The sequence below is a fragment of the Trichophyton benhamiae genome (genome assembly GCF_000151125.1).
Source record: "Trichophyton benhamiae CBS 112371 chromosome Unknown Abenha-G-c-338d12.r1, whole genome shotgun sequence".
Taxonomy (NCBI): domain Eukaryota; kingdom Fungi; phylum Ascomycota; class Eurotiomycetes; order Onygenales; family Arthrodermataceae; genus Trichophyton; species Trichophyton benhamiae.
Window position 1 is genome coordinate 136,758 of NW_003315082.1, and position 19,872 is coordinate 156,629.

The 19,872-nt window shown below is 45.7% G+C and overlaps 9 protein-coding genes across 9 annotated transcripts, besides 2 other annotated features; 5 read left to right on the forward strand and 4 right to left on the reverse strand.

Moving 5' to 3' along the window:
- Positions 1-1,334: 1,334 nt before the first annotated feature.
- Positions 1,335-2,163, forward strand: ARB_02927 (uncharacterized protein; the record flags this gene model as incomplete). Its single annotated transcript, XM_003010841.1, has 2 exons — positions 1,335-1,469; positions 1,663-2,163. The coding sequence occupies 2 exons, from the start codon at positions 1,335-1,337 to the stop codon at positions 2,161-2,163; spliced, it is 636 nt and encodes a 211-aa protein (XP_003010887.1).
- A 718-nt stretch (positions 2,164-2,881) lies between these two features.
- On the forward strand, positions 2,882-4,293 carry ARB_02928 (uncharacterized protein; the record flags this gene model as incomplete). The annotated part of the gene is made up of 2 exons (XM_003010842.1): positions 2,882-3,472; positions 3,559-4,293. The coding sequence occupies 2 exons, from the start codon at positions 2,882-2,884 to the stop codon at positions 4,291-4,293; spliced, it is 1,326 nt and encodes a 441-aa protein (XP_003010888.1).
- A 1,016-nt stretch (positions 4,294-5,309) lies between these two features.
- Positions 5,310-6,049, reverse strand: ARB_02929 (uncharacterized protein; the record flags this gene model as incomplete). The annotated part of the gene is made up of 2 exons (XM_003010843.1): positions 5,310-5,625; positions 5,688-6,049. The coding sequence occupies 2 exons, from the start codon at positions 6,047-6,049 to the stop codon at positions 5,310-5,312; spliced, it is 678 nt and encodes a 225-aa protein (XP_003010889.1).
- A 502-nt stretch (positions 6,050-6,551) lies between these two features.
- Positions 6,552-6,791, forward strand: ARB_02930 (uncharacterized protein; the record flags this gene model as incomplete). The annotated part of the gene is made up of 1 exon (XM_003010844.1): positions 6,552-6,791. One exon carries the CDS (start codon positions 6,552-6,554, stop codon positions 6,789-6,791), a length of 240 nt encoding a protein of 79 aa, XP_003010890.1.
- A 1,561-nt stretch (positions 6,792-8,352) lies between these two features.
- ARB_02931 (uncharacterized protein) lies at positions 8,353-9,454 on the forward strand (the record flags this gene model as incomplete). The annotated part of the gene is made up of 2 exons (XM_003010845.1): positions 8,353-9,153; positions 9,212-9,454. The coding sequence occupies 2 exons, from the start codon at positions 8,353-8,355 to the stop codon at positions 9,452-9,454; spliced, it is 1,044 nt and encodes a 347-aa protein (XP_003010891.1).
- Positions 9,455-10,189: 735 nt separating this feature from the next.
- On the reverse strand, positions 10,190-11,435 carry ARB_02932 (RTA1 domain protein, putative; the record flags this gene model as incomplete). Its single annotated transcript, XM_003010846.1, has 2 exons — positions 10,190-11,237; positions 11,395-11,435. 2 exons carry the CDS (start codon positions 11,433-11,435, stop codon positions 10,190-10,192), a joined length of 1,089 nt encoding a protein of 362 aa, XP_003010892.1.
- A 1,696-nt stretch (positions 11,436-13,131) lies between these two features.
- ARB_02933 (uncharacterized protein) lies at positions 13,132-14,130 on the forward strand (the record flags this gene model as incomplete). Its single annotated transcript, XM_003010847.1, has 3 exons — positions 13,132-13,510; positions 13,587-13,738; positions 13,792-14,130. 3 exons carry the CDS (start codon positions 13,132-13,134, stop codon positions 14,128-14,130), a joined length of 870 nt encoding a protein of 289 aa, XP_003010893.1.
- A 332-nt stretch (positions 14,131-14,462) lies between these two features.
- Positions 14,463-15,335, reverse strand: ARB_02934 (uncharacterized protein; the record flags this gene model as incomplete). The annotated part of the gene is made up of 1 exon (XM_003010848.1): positions 14,463-15,335. The coding sequence occupies one exon, from the start codon at positions 15,333-15,335 to the stop codon at positions 14,463-14,465; it is 873 nt and encodes a 290-aa protein (XP_003010894.1).
- A 275-nt stretch (positions 15,336-15,610) lies between these two features.
- ARB_02935 (uncharacterized protein) lies at positions 15,611-17,335 on the reverse strand (the record flags this gene model as incomplete). The annotated part of the gene is made up of 4 exons (XM_003010849.1): positions 15,611-15,699; positions 15,808-16,330; positions 16,392-16,885; positions 16,942-17,335. Coding segments are annotated over 4 exons (1,500 nt in total), but the record flags the coding sequence as incomplete, so codon positions are not given.
- Positions 17,336-19,375: 2,040 nt separating this feature from the next.
- Positions 19,376-19,740: a repeat region (AT_rich region).
- Positions 19,741-19,827: a repeat region (AT_rich region).
- Positions 19,828-19,872: the final 45 nt, after the last annotated feature.

A 19,872-nucleotide genomic window follows, 5' to 3' on the forward strand; every position in this document is an offset into this window, starting at 1 on the left:
TCTTTTTTTTTTCACTTACCATCTCCTACCAGCTTTCCACTCCTAGATTGCTGTTTGATATATTTCTCCTTCCAGCCCTGGATCTGACCTCTGTTAGCCGACCCGCATCTCTCGCGTCTTAGTTATCCGATGGCGCCAGAGCTAGGCTATTATCTCTCAGCTTTTCAGTCAACCCAATACCCGACTAGGCATTGATTTACGGCTTGGTTCTCCTGTTGCGCTCCTTTCATGTGACATGGTCCGCCATAGGTAAAACAGATCGGTTCCCTTTGCACCCTTGCATTCGCCCTTGATCTTCCTACCTCCCCCTTTCTTCCCTCCCCCCTCCAGTTATCTTCTTCTTGCTTTGCCTCCGTGCCTTCTTGTCAGCTCCGAAGATGCTCATACGACTTCTTTCCTCAATTCCTACGAGCCTTTGGTTTATATACATTCTGGTCTTGACACAAAAGATACAACGTACATCGCCCTTTCTTCTACCTTTAGATTTGTTTCTTCTCTCCCCTCACGACGTAACGTCTGCCTTTTGATTTCTTTTCAATTGCATAGCATCGTTAGTTATCTTGTAGCAGTTAGTTTCCTCTTTGCCTCTGGCTTCCAGAACCCTTAGTATGTGCTGATCTGGGGACTGAGTTAGCCTTGATCAGATTTAACATAGCCAGTACTTCGTATCCAAAACTCTCCTCCTCGCTTCTGGATTGTCACGGATCTACGGTTTAATAACAACACTCGCAGGCCGTTTTCTGGTGGCTTGTGGCTTCGTGCTGCTGATCTTGGTCAGTGGTGTTCTTAATTTGTCCAGTCGAGCTACTAAATATATATTACCTACAGCCCTTTTTTTTTTTTTTTTTTTTTTTTTGGCTTGGTGGCATCGAGCCACGAATAGCCTCATGTACATTAATGTGCTATCTGGGGATATTAAATATTACCCGATCTCTCGGTTAGCCCGCCCTCTGAGGCCCTGGAGAGCGACGTGGAGTGTGACGGCAAGCAGTGTTGGACTGCCAGAGGCGAGCATCGATGCCCCTGAAAGGCACGATCCTACGTGTCAAGACAGCGAGGACAGCGTCACATCTAGATGATACGAGCTGTGCTCAGACATACTAGTTACTACTACTGAGGCCTCACGGCGCACGCTATCCTGACAGCACTGAGGTGACTGTCCTCCCACCCGGCTGCAAGGGTAGAGCCTGCTCCCCCGGCTATCAACAACCAATGTGCATAGCTACGGGATATAATCACACATCACTTAACTAGCTCATATAACTGCTAAGTAACGAGCTACCTAGCTAGTTATCGTATCTGCAGCCCCTGCAGTCCCGAGCGCTCTGCTAACCATGTCGCAGGGACAATTGTCTGTTGTCTCTCCGACGCAAGGAGAGACACGGCATCGCACAGCCGCCACCAAACAGCATAACCAACTACCCGATTCTCTTGATGTCCTATTTCTTCTACTATTTCTTCTATCCTCGGTACGTCGATAGTCGCATCCGGGTACTCCGTAAAAGTAGGGGGCGGTGCATCTCTCGGCTCATGGCTGGCATAATAATAGGTATATTCTCCGGGCGGAGAGGTGGAAGCGTTCTCACCACTCTGGCTATGGGCGTCACTAACTAACTAGCATTCATTGGCAGCGTTGTCGAAGCACATCAGCCAGCGTGACAGCTTGTTGATCAGCTAGTTACTTTGCGAGAATTGCTCTGGATCTACGAGAGTGGTGCAAACCCAGATGCGGTCTGCCGCGCCTGGTGGAGACGTTTTAGATATTTTCCTCCCGTCCGCCGGAAGAGAAGAAAGACCCCGTTTCCTGTCTCATCTTGCTGGTCAGCAGAAGCAGGACAGGCATCATGGGATGAAAGGCGGTTGAACAGCTTTTGTGCGTGCGTCTATGTGCTGGACATCTGCTGGTTACTCGACCGCCATTTTTGCTGGGAGGCGGCTTTGGCCAGCGGACCTGCAGCCAGTCGCGCCTTGTCTCCCATCGGTGTCAAACGCAGAGGAGGCAACATCTCCGAAGGGGGGAAACAAACAACCGACAAGCCTTCAACGGCCTGGTGGAAGAGCGAAGAAAGGGGAAAGGGACAAAAAAGAAAAGAAAAAGAAAAAAAAGAGAGAGAACAAGGTCCATTCCCTTCCCCTTGCGATATAGACGGTTCACGAGTTTAGGGTTTGATATATTTCTACGGGGCTTCTGGAAGCTCATGCCCCCGGGGTAGTGATTTCGTTACGGCGCCTGACATCTACAGAGTATGTTTTTGTGGCTGAATGGAAGGTCACAGCCGGACAAGCCAGTTGGCTGGCCAAATGACTTGCAATAATATGACAAGACTGCTATATCAGATCGGAAAACGGACCCTCCTTCACCTTTGTCCGGGAAAGTGAAGCGCATCCACACTGTGCGTCCTCGTACGACACCAGCTAGATCGGTGTCACATACCCTGCTAGAGGCAAATCTCTAACTACCATTGCCCCGGATATGATTGTCTTCGAGTTAACCCGGATAAGCATAAGATACGGTGTTGTTGTGGAGAGCGTATCCATCGTCTGGGTCTCTGTGGCCGAAATCCCAAGAGTGAAAGACCAATCTTAGAAAAGAGAACAAGTCCCATTGATGCTGCAGGCATTTATATCCCCATATATCCACTTCCAAATATGTCAAGCCTCTCAAGATCTTTTCTACTTCCTTTTCCCCAATATATCCGTGTTCTTCCCTATCTTCCAGTTGAATAAGGAGCCAGCCCTTGCTCAATGGACATCGTTGCAATTTTTGATATACCTACGCATTGAACCCTTATTACTCGTTTACCGGTCCCCCGTCCCAGCTGGGAACATTCATCCCATCTAATACATACACTTTGACGGGACGACTGAGCGCGAGACCATCATGCCTATAGGTGCCTCGCTCCTCCGGCATGCCCTCAAGCTCCATTACAGAGCCATACAGGAGACTGCCAGCCTTGAGGCAAGGGGAAATATCACACTAGATGTATCACCGTTGCCAGACGACTACCGGAAGGGAACCATCATGGTGGTGGCGGCATCATTGGTCGCTGTCGTTGCGGTTCTAGGGCTATTGGGCTTCCTCACACATCGGCTTGTATTCTGGCATAAACACGACGGATCTTATCTTGGGCATAATCAGTTTGTTGTTCTCATCTACAACCTGCTGCTGGCGGATCTCCATGTTGCCCTTGGATTTCTTATTTCAGCCCATTGGATACAGAGTGATGGCCTGTTTGCTAGCTCCCCATTTTGCTTCATCCAAGGATGGCTGCTGCAGATAGGTGACCCGTCAAGTGGATTATTCGTCGCCGCAATCGCAGTCCATACATTTGCAACAGTCGTTGCTGGGAGGAAACTATCATACAAGCTGACTGTAAGCTGTATCATTGGGCTTTGGTGCTTCTGTTTACTCCTTGCCTTGATCCCAACAATCAGACATGGAAGAGACACATATGTTCCGTCTGGAGCATGGGTATGAACCCTTTCCTACCCTGCTACACTTGTCTATGGCACTTTTTCTTGTTATCACGGCTAGGAGACGCTAATAATATTTTATAGTGCTGGATTGATGACGACTTCGAAGCAGAAAGATTTTGGGCCCATTACCTCTGGATCTTCTTCTCGGAATTCGGCTCTATCATGCTTTACACCATTCTGTTTTTCTATCTTCGGCGAAAAATGAAAGCGTCGGCTGCGCTAGCCCGTGGGCAGAGGGAGAATTTTGGCAGGCTGAGCCGGGTCACAGGCTATATGGTTCTCTATCCCCTCGCATATCTTCTCCTCTCTCTCCCCATTGCCGCAGCCCGGATGGCAAGCATGCAAGGAAATAATCCATCGCTCACCTACCTATGTATTGCTGCTGCTATCATCGCTAGCTCTGGCACCGTCGACGTCATCATGTATACATTGACTCGCAAAGCACTGCTACTTGACTCTGAGCTATCTCGGCCGTCTGAAAAGGGAGGTTCCGGCTCGAATGCCCGTCATAGCCAAATAACGTCTGCTGCCCCGGATCCTCGGAAACCCAAGGGGTACGAGCTCAAGAAGTTAAACAAAAACAATGCGAAGAATCCTGCCTTTTTTGCCGATCAATCAACCGAGGACATTATTGACCAGCTTGAGAAGGGTGGTTTTGGTAAAGTGTACCAACAGACCACGATTGAAATTATCCATGAGCCTGCTGGATTAGACAATAATGAACCACCTTCTTCCTCGACTTCTATTGATCAAGCTGTTATTGCCAGGGGTCCCTCTCCCCAGCCAGGTCAACCATGGGGAGGCGAGTGGAAATGATTTCATACTCTTCATCTCGCAGCAATAGCTATTGTGGGCATGCGTTCTGACTTTTTTTTTTTCTATCTCTCTACCTCTCTCTCTTTGGGAGCAGGCCTTCTGAGCAGGGAAGGGATAACGACTCATCACCAGGACTCAGTCAGTTCCTTTTAATTTTATTTCTTTGTTAATCGACGGGTAATTTTCTCACTTCCCGGCATCCTTGATTCGATTCTTATCACTGGGGAAACACTGGGTTCTTTACTGACTCGCTTACCTTTTTTTTTTTTTTTTTTTTTTCGTACATTTAACCACCCACTGGGAGTTTGTTATGTTTATGCCCTGCACCAGCCCCCTTTTTTCGTTTTTTTTATAAGGCAAGATACCCACTTCAAACGGCAGTGACATTTAGAATGCACCTACATATTAATGTATTTCATCTCCTTTCTTCACATATGTATGTATACATGCATGTATATACCTTGTAATAATTACGTTGATCCTGCAAATGTGCGGCTTGAAAGATACTGTTCTCTATCCAAGCTGCGCCTGGCCATTACTCACCGCTCTGCGAATACTAAGCAAAATGCGTCTTTGTGCGTACATACATGTAATGCTCATCTCCCAGATTCCTGGTATAATCCTCTAGCAAATCGCAATAAGCTGGTTTTTGGATAGCTACTCAAAGGTAGGCATTCGCGTAATTCTAGTTGTATTACTCTGGTATAAACGAGAGCTGATGGTAAAATGTTATATACACAAGTTATAATACAAAATTACGCACCAAACCCGAGATTGAAGTACTTGAGATAAATATAAACCGTAACCGTAGCCCCCAGTAATTAACAAATAACGACCGATTGAACGAGTATTGAAAAATTAAAAAAAAAAAAAAAAAGAAAAAGAAAGAAAAGAAAAGAAAAGAATTGGGAAACGTCAAGTGGGAATATACTGAGGTATTGCACCATCACTCCTGCTTTTTATAAAGACGTGGCTGATGCACGCAAAGTCGCAAACAGATGCGGACCCATAACTTTCTACTCGTCATATTGTTCATCACCATCGCCGTCATCACCTTTTAGCATCATGGCAGCACCGCCTCCTCTACCACCTTTAACACCATCCTTACGGATCGGAATTTTTATTCCCTGAATAGCAAAACATTTGCTCAACGGTGTGCTCTCGATGACACCTGGAAACTTCTTTGCCGAGAAGACTTGCAGAACGTCTGAATAGACAGACGCAAGAACTGGAGCTGAGCCGTGGTTAAGGACTGGGGTACTGCTTGAAGTATTTCCAGAGCGACTGAGAGCTTGTTGGGGAGTTCCCACGTTGACGAAGTTCATTTTCAATCTAATGACTGGGTTAGCGGCTGCTTGGAGCAAAGATGGTAGAGTCATATGAATAGAACATACCGGAACATTCCCTCAGTACGAACACTCAGGTCCTGCAGGATGAACCAGATCCCAAGCTTTCCGGCGGGATCAGAAAGTTTGAAAGCGCTCGCGCTCAGGCTTCCAATTAAATTGCGAGTAAACATGCCGACAGGTGCAGGGGGCAAATGGTGCACAACTGGCTGCTGTGATTGCGATGTATAGTATCCTTGATTGACATGGGGATAGTAACTCTGGGCAGGACCAGACTGAGGAGCAGGATATGGCATCCCTGTCTGGGCTGCATAGCTCTGGGTGGGGTAGTAGGAGTAAGTGGTTGGTGGAGGCTGGCTATACATGCTTTGGGGTTGATAGGAGGAATAGGCCTGGCCTGTTGGGGCCATGTTCTGGGTTGGTGGTGGAAAAGAAGACGATGTTGCAGTTGAGATGGAAGGCGAGGTCGCAGAATGTCTAACAAGATTGACTTCACGATCACCCTCGGCATTCCAAAGATCAACGGTAAGGACAAAGAACGTTGTGTCAATTTCACTGTCACAATTTGGTTAGTAAGTGTAGCAGGAAGGTGACCGTACTTGAATGCTAGATTGCCACATACTCTGCTTCTACTTCCTGTTTTGTGGTGGCATCTCTAACAATGAGACGAACACAGGGTGGAGGAGTGATGGGACGGCGATCCTGAGAGTTGTTAGCGGTACTACTGAGATAAAATACGTGAACAGCAGCGGACACAGCATACCTTATCGCCGAACCCACACATACGCGCGCGTATAGGTTGCTGCACGACCTCAAGGACATATTCAAAGCCATCGAGGGTGAGAGAGGTATGCTCAGGCTCCGGATGCGGCTGCCGTACAGGGGGAAGAGTTATTGGCGCCTGTGCCTGAGATGGAGGCTGCAGCTGTGGCTGGATCTGGATTTGGGAGAGGGTATGCGAATGGGGCTGTGGATGCTGATGCTGGTGCTGGTGCTGCGCATGTTGCTGCTGCTGCTGCGGCTGCTGTTGCTGCTGTTGCTGATGCTGCTGATGCTGGTGTTGTGGATGGGGAAGAGGGTGAGCCTGGCCTGGGGTTGGAGCTGGAGCTCCTGGACCTGGCATATATGGCTGGCTCAGAAGGTTGTCCATAACCACAGAACACGAAACACGAGACGGGAACGCCCAAAGAACAATGGCGGGGCGACTGAGCTGTGGCGGTGGAGGACACAGCGGTGGACAAGCTCCGAGCGGGCTCTGCTTGACAAGTACTCTAGAATACAGAGGCTGCAGCTCAAGTATACGCACTAGATACACGCGATGCTGGGCAGGCGGACGAGGTTCTGGCGGGTGGGAAGTGGAAAGAAGAGCAGAGCGAGGAGGCTTTTTTTCATGGGTTCGGGGCGGCGCTGATAACTTAAGCGTTCGAGCCAAGCTTTTCCTGATGTCATCACAAACCCACTCTTTAGAGTTAGCGGGGTCATCTGATTCACCCCACTGTCCGTGCTTCTTTACAATCACGTGATAGCGATATAGTCCAGCGCGCGGCTGGTCGAGCATTGCGAGAAGCTTCTCGACGGCGAGCTCGAGAAGAGAATCGCGAGAATAAGCTTCTTTCGGGCTCGTTTAGCCTCAGGCTCCACATGTTTCAACGAGTCATCGACATCATCGTACTGAAACATGGGGGGGTGGCAGAAATTAATGGAGTTGGCGGCGTGGAAAGCTTGCTTGCTGTTCAGCGATCATTCGAGAGTGGGCTCTGGCAGACTCCTAGAAGCCTCAAACTATGAGTGGCTGTCTGGATCGCCAATTTTCCTACACATAGAGCTTACATGTGATATTAACGGGGTGTTTCTGAGGGCTTCTGCTGGATGTAGACAAACTATGTTATACAACGGCACAGGAGATTGCTAGATGTAAGGTGTTCTGTTACAACATGATTTTGTAGGAGGGGCTGTAGGAGGTCAACCAAGTAATAATCACACATGAGGAAGATGGCAATGCTATAGCATAATATGATGATCAAACGTTAAGCTTGTGGTTTCACCTTGCACGGTCCTGCTCCTTAGCCGCTAAGCGCGCTATATTTGGATACTGGCGTGAGTTTAAGGTTCGTCCCAGTTCCACAAGTATAGAGTTCCCATCTGAGAGTAGGGGATAGCATCATTGACTATTCTACACTGTTACTGGGACGTCATCGGTAAAATCGCTGACGTATGAGCTATTGCGCGAGTATGTATTCGCCTCAGCCGTTTCTGACTCTTATGACTCTTCTTCTCTTCTTCTCTTTCCATCTCTCTCTCCACACCAAAAAATCTCAATACAGTATACCTCTACAAACCGCTACTTGCAAGGTAAATTTCAACGCGAGTGCGACCTTTAGCCTGAAATATCATATCTAAATTCACTGAACAGTTGGTTAGTTTAAACGCCGAGTTAATGTCACTCCTGTGATAACCGACAAACATCGACATCTCCACTGTGATATCTCAGCTGACGACTCTCGAAGACATCCCTTCCTGGTATCTTATTCAAACCAATAACTCCCGAAATACCGATTGTGTCATCCCAATACAATAAAGCATTCACAGCTCAACTTACCTAAACGAGGCCCGAGAAAACAGCGGATCGCATATTGGGGAAAAAGAATCAAACATCAAAAATAAACGACTAAAGGACGACCCAAGAAAAGACACGACTACGAAAAGCTTCATCATGGATCTCAAGTTCACGAGCGACCAACTCCTTGCCATACAACTCACTCTTGAGAACTCTGACAGGGTAAAGCGCTGGCTGCGCACTCTTCCAGCGAACCCGATCTCCCCCGGCAATGGATCCATCTCCCCGGACTTCGCCAAAGCGCACCTCATGGACAGATGTCGTCACCCAGACTGCGCCTTCCAGGTTCGATTAATATCAGTTCACAACCATACACACCACAAGGGGATGCCTCTGGACCAACTATACCCGGTAACTTGGACCTCATCTGGTGGTAGCACGAGCACAGGAACCACTTTCTTGACCGCAAAATCCCACCAAACAGCATCAGATGGGGGGGAAACCAAACCAGAAGAACCAAACGAACCAGAGGAATTAAAAGAGCCACAAGAACTAGAGGAACTTGGAGCATCGATGAAACCAGAAGAGCTCGAGAAAACAAAGGAACCAGATGGACTAGACGAACTGCCCGTGCCGGAAGAACTGGAGGAACTAGATGAACTGAAACGACCAGAAGGTCCTGGAGGACAGGAGAAACAAACGCAGCCGGAGGAACGAGAGGAACACAAGAAGCTGGAGGAAGACGACGTACTAGAGGTACACAATGTACCAGAGGAGGACGATAAATCGGGGGTACACAGCGAACTGGAGAAACACGATGAACCGGAAGAACTGCCGCCACGAAAACAGGCGGGTGAACGACCAAGGGAAACAGAGGAGATGGACTATTTGGCGACGAGAGTGAAGGAGAGGATGGAGAAGCCACGGAAGAAGCCACAGAGGAAGCCAGAGGCTCTAGTAAGTACCAATCAATATCAAGCGCAGAAGGAATATTAATAACATAGTGCGTTATTAGCACACGCCTTTCGAGATAAACCTGTACCAAGCATCATGGTTTCACAAACTCGACTTGTCCGAAGAGGGCTCTTTACTAGATGAGGAAGATCTAGACTTCCTTGCCTCGAAACCGTTCGAGGAATCCACACGACGGCAGTTACAGCGGGGCCTTCAGCAGATGTTCAAGCCGCCTTCACTACCCATTCGGCCAAGACTAAGGAAATGGAAGCAAGCGGTAATAAAGCGGCTAGGTAAAGGATAGCGGCCTGTGGCCGATACGAAGAGACGGTACTTGAGCGAGACGGTGGGAAACGGGTATCACTTTGTACTTGGAGATGGATTGTATGTTGAAGATGGTTGATGTGAAATTTTATTTTGTGTGTATTCGGGGATAGCATGTATCAAAAACAAAACGAGTGTTGATGGGCCACCCCACTTAGATTACATGTAAGGTCCATCAAAGGGCGGGCGGTGGGAATAGTGCATTTCAAATCACTATTACTTTGATGGACTTAGATAGCGGAATATAATCAGCTCTTGCTTAAAAAATATCATGGCTACTAGGTCATGATGAAGCTGCTTATGTAATAGAGGTAGTATCCTAGTTGACAGTAGCGTAGGAAAAGGCCATTTCATTTACTCTAGTAAGCATGTAATTATCAAAATATCATCATTTTATAGTTACCACGGTAAAAACTGTATTAGCACAAGAACTGGGTCATCAGATAAAGCAAAGGGGAAGGCGAATGTTGAGGGACGAGATAGATACATTGAGGTATATAGGGGAAAACAAGGAACCATGGCAGTATTGAGCACAAGTAAATGATCTATAAAAATGGGGTATTAATGCAAATAGGGAAACAGACAAAATAGAGAGTTTATTTTTGGTTGAGAAGCTTAGGGTGCGAGATGTTCAGGCAGATAACGGCAATCGCAATCATCCTATTTGGAATATGTTAGTCGGTGATAGAGAGTATAAATGAGCCGGTTGGAAAACTTACACTCCTTCGAGGATAACAAAGGTGACCTCTTCGTGAATCAGGTCTCCCTCCCAGCCCCCACTCAGTTCAGCAACTCGGTAGACGCAACGAGTGAAGATAGTGACGATGGCGACAGTAAATGGAACGGCGAAAGTCACTAGTCGATCACGGCTGATTGGAAGCTTTGGTCGGGCACCCATTTCCTTCTCTTGAAGAGCTCGGGACTTCATGGTACGGATAATGAATCCAAGGGTAAGGAAGATGAAGACGACGAGGGTGATGACCTGGAAAGCCAAGCCGGCAATCATAGTGTTTGTTCCGGGAGCCTGGTCTGTGCCCTTATCGGCGGCAACCGAGGCAAGACCACCACCGGTACCCTGAAGAATCAAGCTGACAAGATCACAAGGAATGAAGATCCAGGCATAATGTTGTGGTTTAATCCATGACGCTTCCTCACCGAAGAGGCGGACGATATCAGCGAGACAGAAGTAAATCGATGCCGAGAAGAAAGCAGGAGCGAGAGTAAGACAGCAGATCTGAATGAGGAAACCATTCTGGCTGAAAGGATCATCGGCGAGGAGAACGCGACCGACGTATCCAATAACTTCAGTCAGACATCCCAGGATCATGGGGATGGAGTAAGAACCGTTTCTGAAAAAGAAGTACTGTAGGCAGTGGACAATGCCGGAGGCAGCAAAGATGGCGAGGAGTGCAGCATTGCCGGCCAGCGATGGCTTGTACTGGTAGATACTCTCCGTTATGGGACAGGTCTCTAGAGTACACTTGTCCATTGTGGAGAATGTAAGGTGGTGGTGACTGGAAGGGAGATAATCAATAGGGGCGTTTAACCAGATGAGAGAAGACCGAGTAGAAGGGTGGTATTTTTCTAACAGGAATGTAAAGATGCTGTAGATATGTCTGGATTGTTTGCTGCTTTGATGATTGTTGCAGTTGCATGAGAAGTTGACGAAGGAGTTGCCATCTTTATATACGAGACGGCTCTGTTCAGCCTTGGAGTTAAAGGATCTGGTATCAAAAGCAGAACCTCCAGAATCAAACGGAGGCCTAATGCACCGTGTCCATACTAACTAACGCCATGTGCAGGTAAACTTTAGGAAAGCCAAGCGAAGGACATGACTAGGATGCACCGGCATCCATGAAGGTCAACAGGTGCAAGCCACGAGGAGGATCGTCCCTTAATACAAGGGTTAGTGTCTCTTACGCCCGAGCATGGAAGGATCTATTCTTCCCAACCCAAATCATGTCAAGGCCAGTTAAACTCCATGGCTAGGCAGCGCTTAAGATTTAACCTCTTGCATGGCTCAAAGTTTTTGCATAACCCCGTGGCGGGTATCCTGTCAGAGCTTTGTCTCGAGCTTCAGGCAGTGCAACGACAATAAAGAACCTGCGTATTTCATATCCTAATATTGACCCTGGAAGCCAGGGCAGCCAGGCAAAGAGGGTTAATTGCGGATATACATCGGTCCACTACCGATAACCAAATACCTGAGGAACGGTACGTTTGCCGACAACATGACAGAAACTGCGTGATCGACAGCTGGATTGACCCATCTGCCGTCTATAAAGCGCCGTCTCGCTTTAATATTTCTTCATCTTTCACCTGGCGATCATCCAGGAGATGAGTGTCCTTGCGGCATGAGCAAGATAAGGTTGTGATGATCCATCGGGCTGTTGGGCTGGATGAGTTTAACCTATGCCAAGGCTCGTAATGCTTTCCTTAAGTGCGTAAACTAAACCGCAAGTGGCATTCTCTCCATCTGGAGGCGCAGCATTGTAGCTACAGCCTTTGAACGGATTTTACCCAGAGCTGATTTTAGCGAACGGAGATAAGTTGGGATATTATTGGCATGAATTCTACCACCGCAGCTGGCTATCCTGTAACCGTTTCAGGATTGTTTTGCGAGCCCAAGAGGTTGTGGGTTACGCAATTCTCCAGGGTAGAATCCTTCAAGTAGTTATCACTTGGCCACGACGTGTCTGTGTGTTTGGCATTCAGATATGATTGTCTGGATGTTGACTACTAAAGGAAACTTGCATGGAGGATGTGGCTTGTCAAGCGAGAATTGGCATGAATGACATCTCGTTAAGATCGAACCTCTGGCGTCGGCACAGGTAACATCTATCTTCACCTCTCTTCTCCAAACACGCCAAGTTGTGGTGGCCGTATGAGGGCAGTCTTATATGTAAGTATGAACCTCGACATTAGCCAGTCTGGGTGATTGAACTTGAGTCAACACAAAACTCCGCTGAAATATGGAGAAGAACTCGGACCGTTGTAGCATAATCGCAGGGCGAGGGCATAAATGAGTCTAGACCGTATAGTCCTCTCAATCCTAGCATATCGAACCGGTCAGCTTGAGCAGCAAAATAATATGTAATCTGAACCAATCCATGATCTAGAGAGAAGAAGAAGCAAGCAAGCACTCCAGCCTTTTTCTAACCAAGAAGAAGGCCAGGACTTGATCCCTGTGGCGCGCTCTTGCTGCCTCGCTGACTCGCCTAGCATGCATTGCTGTCTCTCTCCATCCCGACGCCGACATGAAGCCGCTCACCGCGGCAAAGATGACTTGCTGTCACTGTCAACGTCGAAGTTGAAACCGGCAGAAGCGCTATAAAAATAAAATTGCCCTTGCGATGTTGTTTTCGTGGTGCTGGTAATGCCTGCACGCTGATTGGCTGGGGCCGCTGACATAACCGACTTTGCCCGAAGAACTCCCCCATCCGAGGTTGCAAGAGAAAGACATTCGAACTTCAACCATCGACCATCGACGGCGACAACGAGCTGCAGTAGCACAGTGTGCAAGCGCTAACCGATATTTCGTGCATCAATTGCTAGTCTGTGGAATAGCTAGAGGCCGACTGTTCTGATCCCGGGCTCTGGTCTGCTTGAAAACACACACCCGTCGTTGGGAACGAGCGAAACTTCACACCGTCCACCATGGCATCTCTCCGCTCAACTTCTCGTCTCCTCCGGGGCTCAAGCGCTCTCATGCGGCCCGTCATGGCCTCTCGATCGTATGCCACCGTTGAGGCGAGCGCAAAGCCCACGGAGGCCTCCTCCGCGCCCACCAGCGCACCAGCACCAAAGATGAAGACCTTCAAGATTTATCGATGGAACCCTGACGAGCCAACCGCAAAACCTCGCATGCAGACGTATACTATCGATTTGAACAAGACTGGTCCCATGGTTTTGGATGCTTTGATCAGGATCAAGAATGAAGACGATCCGACCTTGACGTTTAGGAGAAGCTGCAGAGAGGGTATTTGTGGAAGTTGTGCGATGAACATTGACGGAGTAAACACTCTCGCATGTCTCTGTAAGTCGAATACATCAATTCACCATAGGGCAATTTGTGACATGATATATGGTGGAATTGACAATTTGAAATCCAGGCCGCACTCCTACCGACACTACCAAGGAGACTCGCATCTATCCTCTGCCTCACACCTATGTTGTCAAGGACCTTGTTCCAGACATGACACAATTTTACAAGCAGTACAAGTCTATCAAGCCTTATCTGCAACGTGATACTCCATCTCCCGATGTAAGTCGCATGTTTAGGTTACATTTCGAAGTAGACGATTTGATCCTAACCAGCTATCTTTTAAAAAGGGTCGTGAAAACCGCCAGTCGCCAGCTGACCGAAAGAAGCTTGACGGCCTGTATGAATGTATTCTCTGTGCTTGCTGCTCGACCTCTTGCCCCTCCTACTGGTGGAACAGTGAAGAATACCTTGGACCTGCTCTCCTCCTCCAATCCTACAGATGGCTGATTGACTCTCGAGACGAGCGAACTGAACAGCGCAAGGCTGCTCTCGACAACAGCATGAGTGTGTACAGATGCCATACCATTCTTAACTGCTCAAGAACCTGTCCCAAGGGCCTGAACCCCGGAAAAGCCATTGCTGAAATCAAGAAAATGATGTCCTTCAACTAATGCAAATACCCTTGGCTACCACTACACCTGATTATTTCTACGCTTCATATACTGATCCCCACAATCTTGTTATACTTACCCTCTGTATCTCATAGCTTTCCGCGTGTCTCTTTTTGCCTATCTAGCATTACCAATATTATTTCCTCTGTTCCGAAATATTTTTCTTCCCGCCTGTGCTGGTTTTGCCCTCTGTTTCCTTTGCTGTCTGTCGTTACAAATATGGCGATAAGAATACCAGCTATTTCCCTGTACATATATGAAATTGAAACGAGGATCAGATACCAGCCTATTGCTTCTTTGGTTCACATATATACATCTATCCTATGGTCTCTCTAGGCAGCCTTCCCTGCCGAGCCCAGAAGATCCATGGATCTCTCGACAGCTCGTTGCATGGCATCAGTCGCCAATTCATGCAACTTAGTGATTGGTACACGGCCAGCAAACTCCTTCTGCACCTTCATATACTCGCCGTTCATGACCTTATTAATATTCACTTTCGACACACCACATTCAATACATTTCTCGAAAATCTCCTTCGTCATCGGGTCAGCACCGTGGAGAACCAACTTCGTCTTCTTTCCCACTGCCTCATTGATTCTCTGGAGTCGGCCGTAATCCAACTGTATGCCTCGTGGACCATACTCGCCATGCACGTTTCCAAACGCAGGGGCCAGCCAGTCAATTCCTGTATCGACGAATTCCTGGCTCTCTTCTGGCGTAGTCAGTAGGCCCTCTAGATCAGCCGTATCAGCAACACCATCCTCTCCACCTTCGATACGGCCTGGCTCTGCCTCTGTGGCGATTCCCCGAGCGTTGCAGTATTCCACCAATTCTCGGGTAAGAGCTAGGTTTTCAGCCTTTTCATAGTGTGACATGTCGACCATGATGCTGTCGAAGGTAGGAGACATGTCGGCAGCCCGTTTGATGATTTCAGGGCTCTGGGCGTGGTCCATGTGGAGTGTTACGGGAACTGAGGCGTTGCGACATGCTGTTGCGGCAGCCTGCACGAGCAACCCGTCGGCGTACTCGATAGCCCAGGGGAAGAGAAGAACCATGGCCGGGGACCTTTTGGCCTCAGCGGCGCGAACAGTGGCCAGAATACCTTCGAGGTTATAGCAACACATGCCTGGGACAGCATATTTGCCTGCCACGGCTGCGACGAGGAGGGGCAGCGCCCTGTTATCTTTTAGTGATGGGTGCGGCATATTGTAGGTATGTTCCTTGATAAAACTGTGTCCGGGAAGCTGTAGGGTATTGAGTTGACGGGTTTATTCTGAGAATTGCATCGTCTTATGGGTGAAGAAGGCGGTTAATGAATGCTTTGGTCTGTACGGAGTGTGGGAGTTCGTCCGGGGAGGCACCGGGACAGCTCCGGAGTATGGATGGATCTGCAGCGAAAGCTTGGGCGGACGAAACGCTCTAGACAAAATCCCGAGTGTGATATTTGCCTGCTCCGGCATATTCTCATGGCAGTATTTGCTTATTGATGTGTTTTGATGCCAGTCGCGGCAATAAAGAATGGATAAAAGTAAACAAAACAAAAGAAAAAAAACAAGAAAAATGTATTCGCTATATATCCGATGACTAGTTGTTATGAGTTGTGGAGCTACGTCGAACTCGAGCTATCTCCGTTATGCATCTCCCAGAGCCTGACGACACTCGAATCTGGCCCCTTACCCCATCCCCGATACTTTGCCTGGTGCATCATCCCTAAAGCCGCAGCACCCAGGTACATGGGGCAATCTAGGTTTCTCGCCTCTTGTACAACAGCGGAAAGCTCATCAACAGCTTCATCCAATGTTCTGCCAGTGGGTACAGCAGTCTGACCAATACCACTAATCATTTCCGTCGCCTTGGATTTAAATATGAAACTACCACCTGCTGCTGCGTTGACTAGCTCGTAGAACTGAGTCATGTCAAGGTCCAAGAAGCGAGCAAAAGCAACAGCTTCGGCAGCTGCGCATAGATGGATATTACGAAGAAGTGATATGACGAGGTTTGTGGCCCAGGATTTGGAATCTGGAGTCCTGGTGGCGGAAGATGCGACCTTGGTGATGGGTTCCGAGTAATACAGGCGTACCATGCCTGCATCGTCATGAGGGCCGAAGCCGCGAGATAGGCCAGTAACGTAAATCTGCTCAGCGGCAGACGAGAGCGGTACTGGGAAATGTTTTATACGTGCGGATTTAGTGATGATAGTCTATATGTAATTAGAAAGCTGCCATGCAAGAATTTTTTCAAGGAAGTGCCAGGCAACTTACGACGTCTTTGAGGATTATAGTTAAAGCACTAACACCCGGGAAATAGTCCTCTCTCAGCATCCTCGGAGAGCGGTTCTCGTGCATCCAACTCCAGGCATCTGAGGCAATAATGACTTTGCAGACTTCCTGTGCATTAAGCCCTAGTCGAGCAGCGAATCCCATGGCTTCACTAGCAGCAAGAATATGTAAACCTGCTAAGACCTGATGAACCATTTTCATGTTACTTCCCGCTCCAACACCACCAGCAACGAGGTACAGCTTGGCCGTATCTGATATCTCAGCAAGTAAGGGCTCGCCACGTTTGAGTGCCGTGTCTGAACCTCCAGCCATAATCGACAGGGACCCGTTGGCAGCACGTATGGCGCCACCAGAGACGGGTGCATCAATGAAAGATATATCACCCCTACCACGCGACACCAGCTGGTCACGGACTGACTGAGCATATGAAGCGGGTACGGTAGAGCAGAGTATCAGGGTTGCCTCATGGGGTAGCGCTATGGGTATAGTTAGCAAGAGCAAGATTTCGCGAGGGGATTTGGTGCCTACATACCATTAACAATAGGTCTAGCATCGTCAAATAGAACAGCTTGGACCTGGGGCGTGGAAGCCACCATGCAAACATAGTACATGCATCCTTTGGCAGAGTCGTCCAACGACGCTGCCACTATACCTCCAGCTTCTTTGAACCGTTCCAAGGCAGGAGCCCAAGTGTCGAAACCCTTGACTGTGTAGCCCTGGTTGACAAGATGGATTGCCATGCCGAATCCCATGGCCCCTAGGCCAACGAAGCCCACCGTAGGCTTTGGGGTAATCGCCATTATGCGACCGAAGCACTTGGAGATGACGCCTAGTTCAAGGTGGGTTGGGATGGTATATTCTGGGGGTATAAACTGGAAACAGTTGCGGGAGATGCCATCGTATATGTATAAAAAACCATTCAATCGCTGCTGATCGATGTGTCTGGCTGAAGAAAGGATTCTTTTGCACCGGATTTCTAGCCGCATGTGCTTTCATGCGATGGCCATATGTTGGACTCCCATTGGAATAGATGTGGATACAAGGATGGCCGGCGGAACCGCCGACGGGAGACGCCGGTGGAGGAAGGGCCGGTCGTACTCCGTAGCCATCGCATAGTTGGCCCCATGGCGAGTCTGAACGCACTTCTACCGGGTGTTTCAAATCGTGGCGGCAAATGACCCGTTGCATCGTTGTTTTGCTTACTGCTGCAGGAAGCTGGAAGCTGGTTGTCTCTATGCGGGCTGCTTCGCAAGGTGGATTTCCGTTCCCAGTAAGGCGGGACCTTGGGGGGTGGCTATTTCTCAGAAGCTCGAGGGAACGTCACGTGATCTGAGCTCCTCTCCATACCGGATATTTATTTATTTATTCTTCATTATACTCCTATGCAGTCAGGGACTATGAGGAGTTTCCTATATTAAATACAGAAGAGAAAGGAAAATCAAGATTTAGCCTTCTATAGGCTTCAAATTTTTGGGAAGGGTACAGATTGATAGTAGGCTAACATAGCTAATTTAATAGTCAGCATTTTTAATAGTAGATCTATTAAGATACTATCTATTAGATTTTTTATTTTTTTATTTTTTTTTATTTTTTTTTTTTTTTTTTTTTTTAATTTTTTTTTTTTTAGTTAAATCTTTTAAGATATTAACTAGTTAATACCCTTCTAAGACTGGGGTTGGGAAAAATCACACAAGACTTAATTTTTTGTGGGGATAATAATAATAAAGAGGTAAAGGGAGTGAGATTCGTACCCACGAACTATCCAAAATATAATTAAAGCGACTTTCAAAATTCTAGATCGGCGGAATTACTACTATATTATCCACCCTTTCTCTCCATATTGAAAATATATAATTTCGAAATAGTATAATTATTATTATTATTATTCTTTATTATACTTTTATATAATTAAAAATAATAAAGAGTTTTATATTTAAATTAAATATCGAAAAAAGTTGAAAAAAATAAAATTTAACTTTTTAAAATTTTAAAATTTAAGAAATATTAATTGTTGAAGTAAAGCGAAGATTATTATATTTCAAATAATAAATTAAAATATTTAAATTTATAAATTTTTAAAAAATAACTATAAATTAATTAATTAATTAGAATTTTTAATTTTTATTAATATAGCGGTATATACGCTACGTGATATAATATAATAATACTTCAATACTCCTTAAAGAATATATTAGCTAACAGATAATAATTAATTAACTTTACTATATTATAATATTATTATATTAGCTATATACTTTATATATAGTAGTTAGTAGTATATCTATAGTTAACTTAGTTAGCACTAATATTACTAGTTAGTTTTAATTACTACTATTTAGATATTTAATAGCTTCTAATAGAGACTTTAGCGTTTGGTAAACTAATATTATTTAGAGTAGATAAGCTTATAATTAATATAATATTAACTTCCTTATTTTTTTCTCTCATATAGCGTCTATTAAATAACCTAGCTAATAACTATACTATTCTATATACTATTCTACTAGCTATAGTATTACTTACCCTACCTTATAATCGACTTATTAATATACCTATATAGTATTAATAATATAGATCTATATAATTATTATAACGTAATAAGAATCGCCCAAATAGAAAAGAGGCTACCTCTTCTAGTACTACCTTCTAGTAGTAATAGGATATTAACTATAGGATATTAATAGTCCTCCTTTAACCCCGCCTTTGATAATATTTCTTTTAAACCTTAAATATCCTTATCCCTTTATATAGCGCCTATTAAGTCTACTCTTTAAGTTTACTTCTCTACTTTCTACTATAGTTCTCCTTACTTCTTTTAAGTATCTTACCTCTTTACTCTACTATATTACGGCTTAACAAACCAATTATAATAATATTAAATATTATATTTATTATTTTAAGTTTAAGATACTAGTATATTAGTAGGTTCTATAGTACTAAATAGAGATCTAAATATAATATATAAATCTACCTTTAATAATATAAGGGGGTATCTATAGATTTTTATTTATACTAGGTAAGTTGGAAGATTTAACTTCCTCCTATAGTTAGTAGAGTTATCTATTGAGTGTCGGAGTAAAGGAGTTCTATAAACTTTTATTTTTAGATTAATAATATACTAAATAGAGTATACTTACTCACCTTCTATATAAACTCTATCTAAGTACTTAAGTAACTATTACTAACTATTAACTTATATATATTCTTATAGTAACTATAAATACCGTAATCACTATATAGATTATATAAATTATAGTATCTATATACCTCGTAGCTTATATATAAGTAGTCTAGTATTGGCTTTATAAGAATACCTATAATATAGATTATTATAGTAACTATAGTACTACGAGTACTACAATAATAGTAATAACTATAGTAGTAGTCTAGTAGTAGCCTCTTAGAATATATATTTTAAGATATAACTAGTAAGGTTTTAACTTACAAAAAAAAAATTACATAA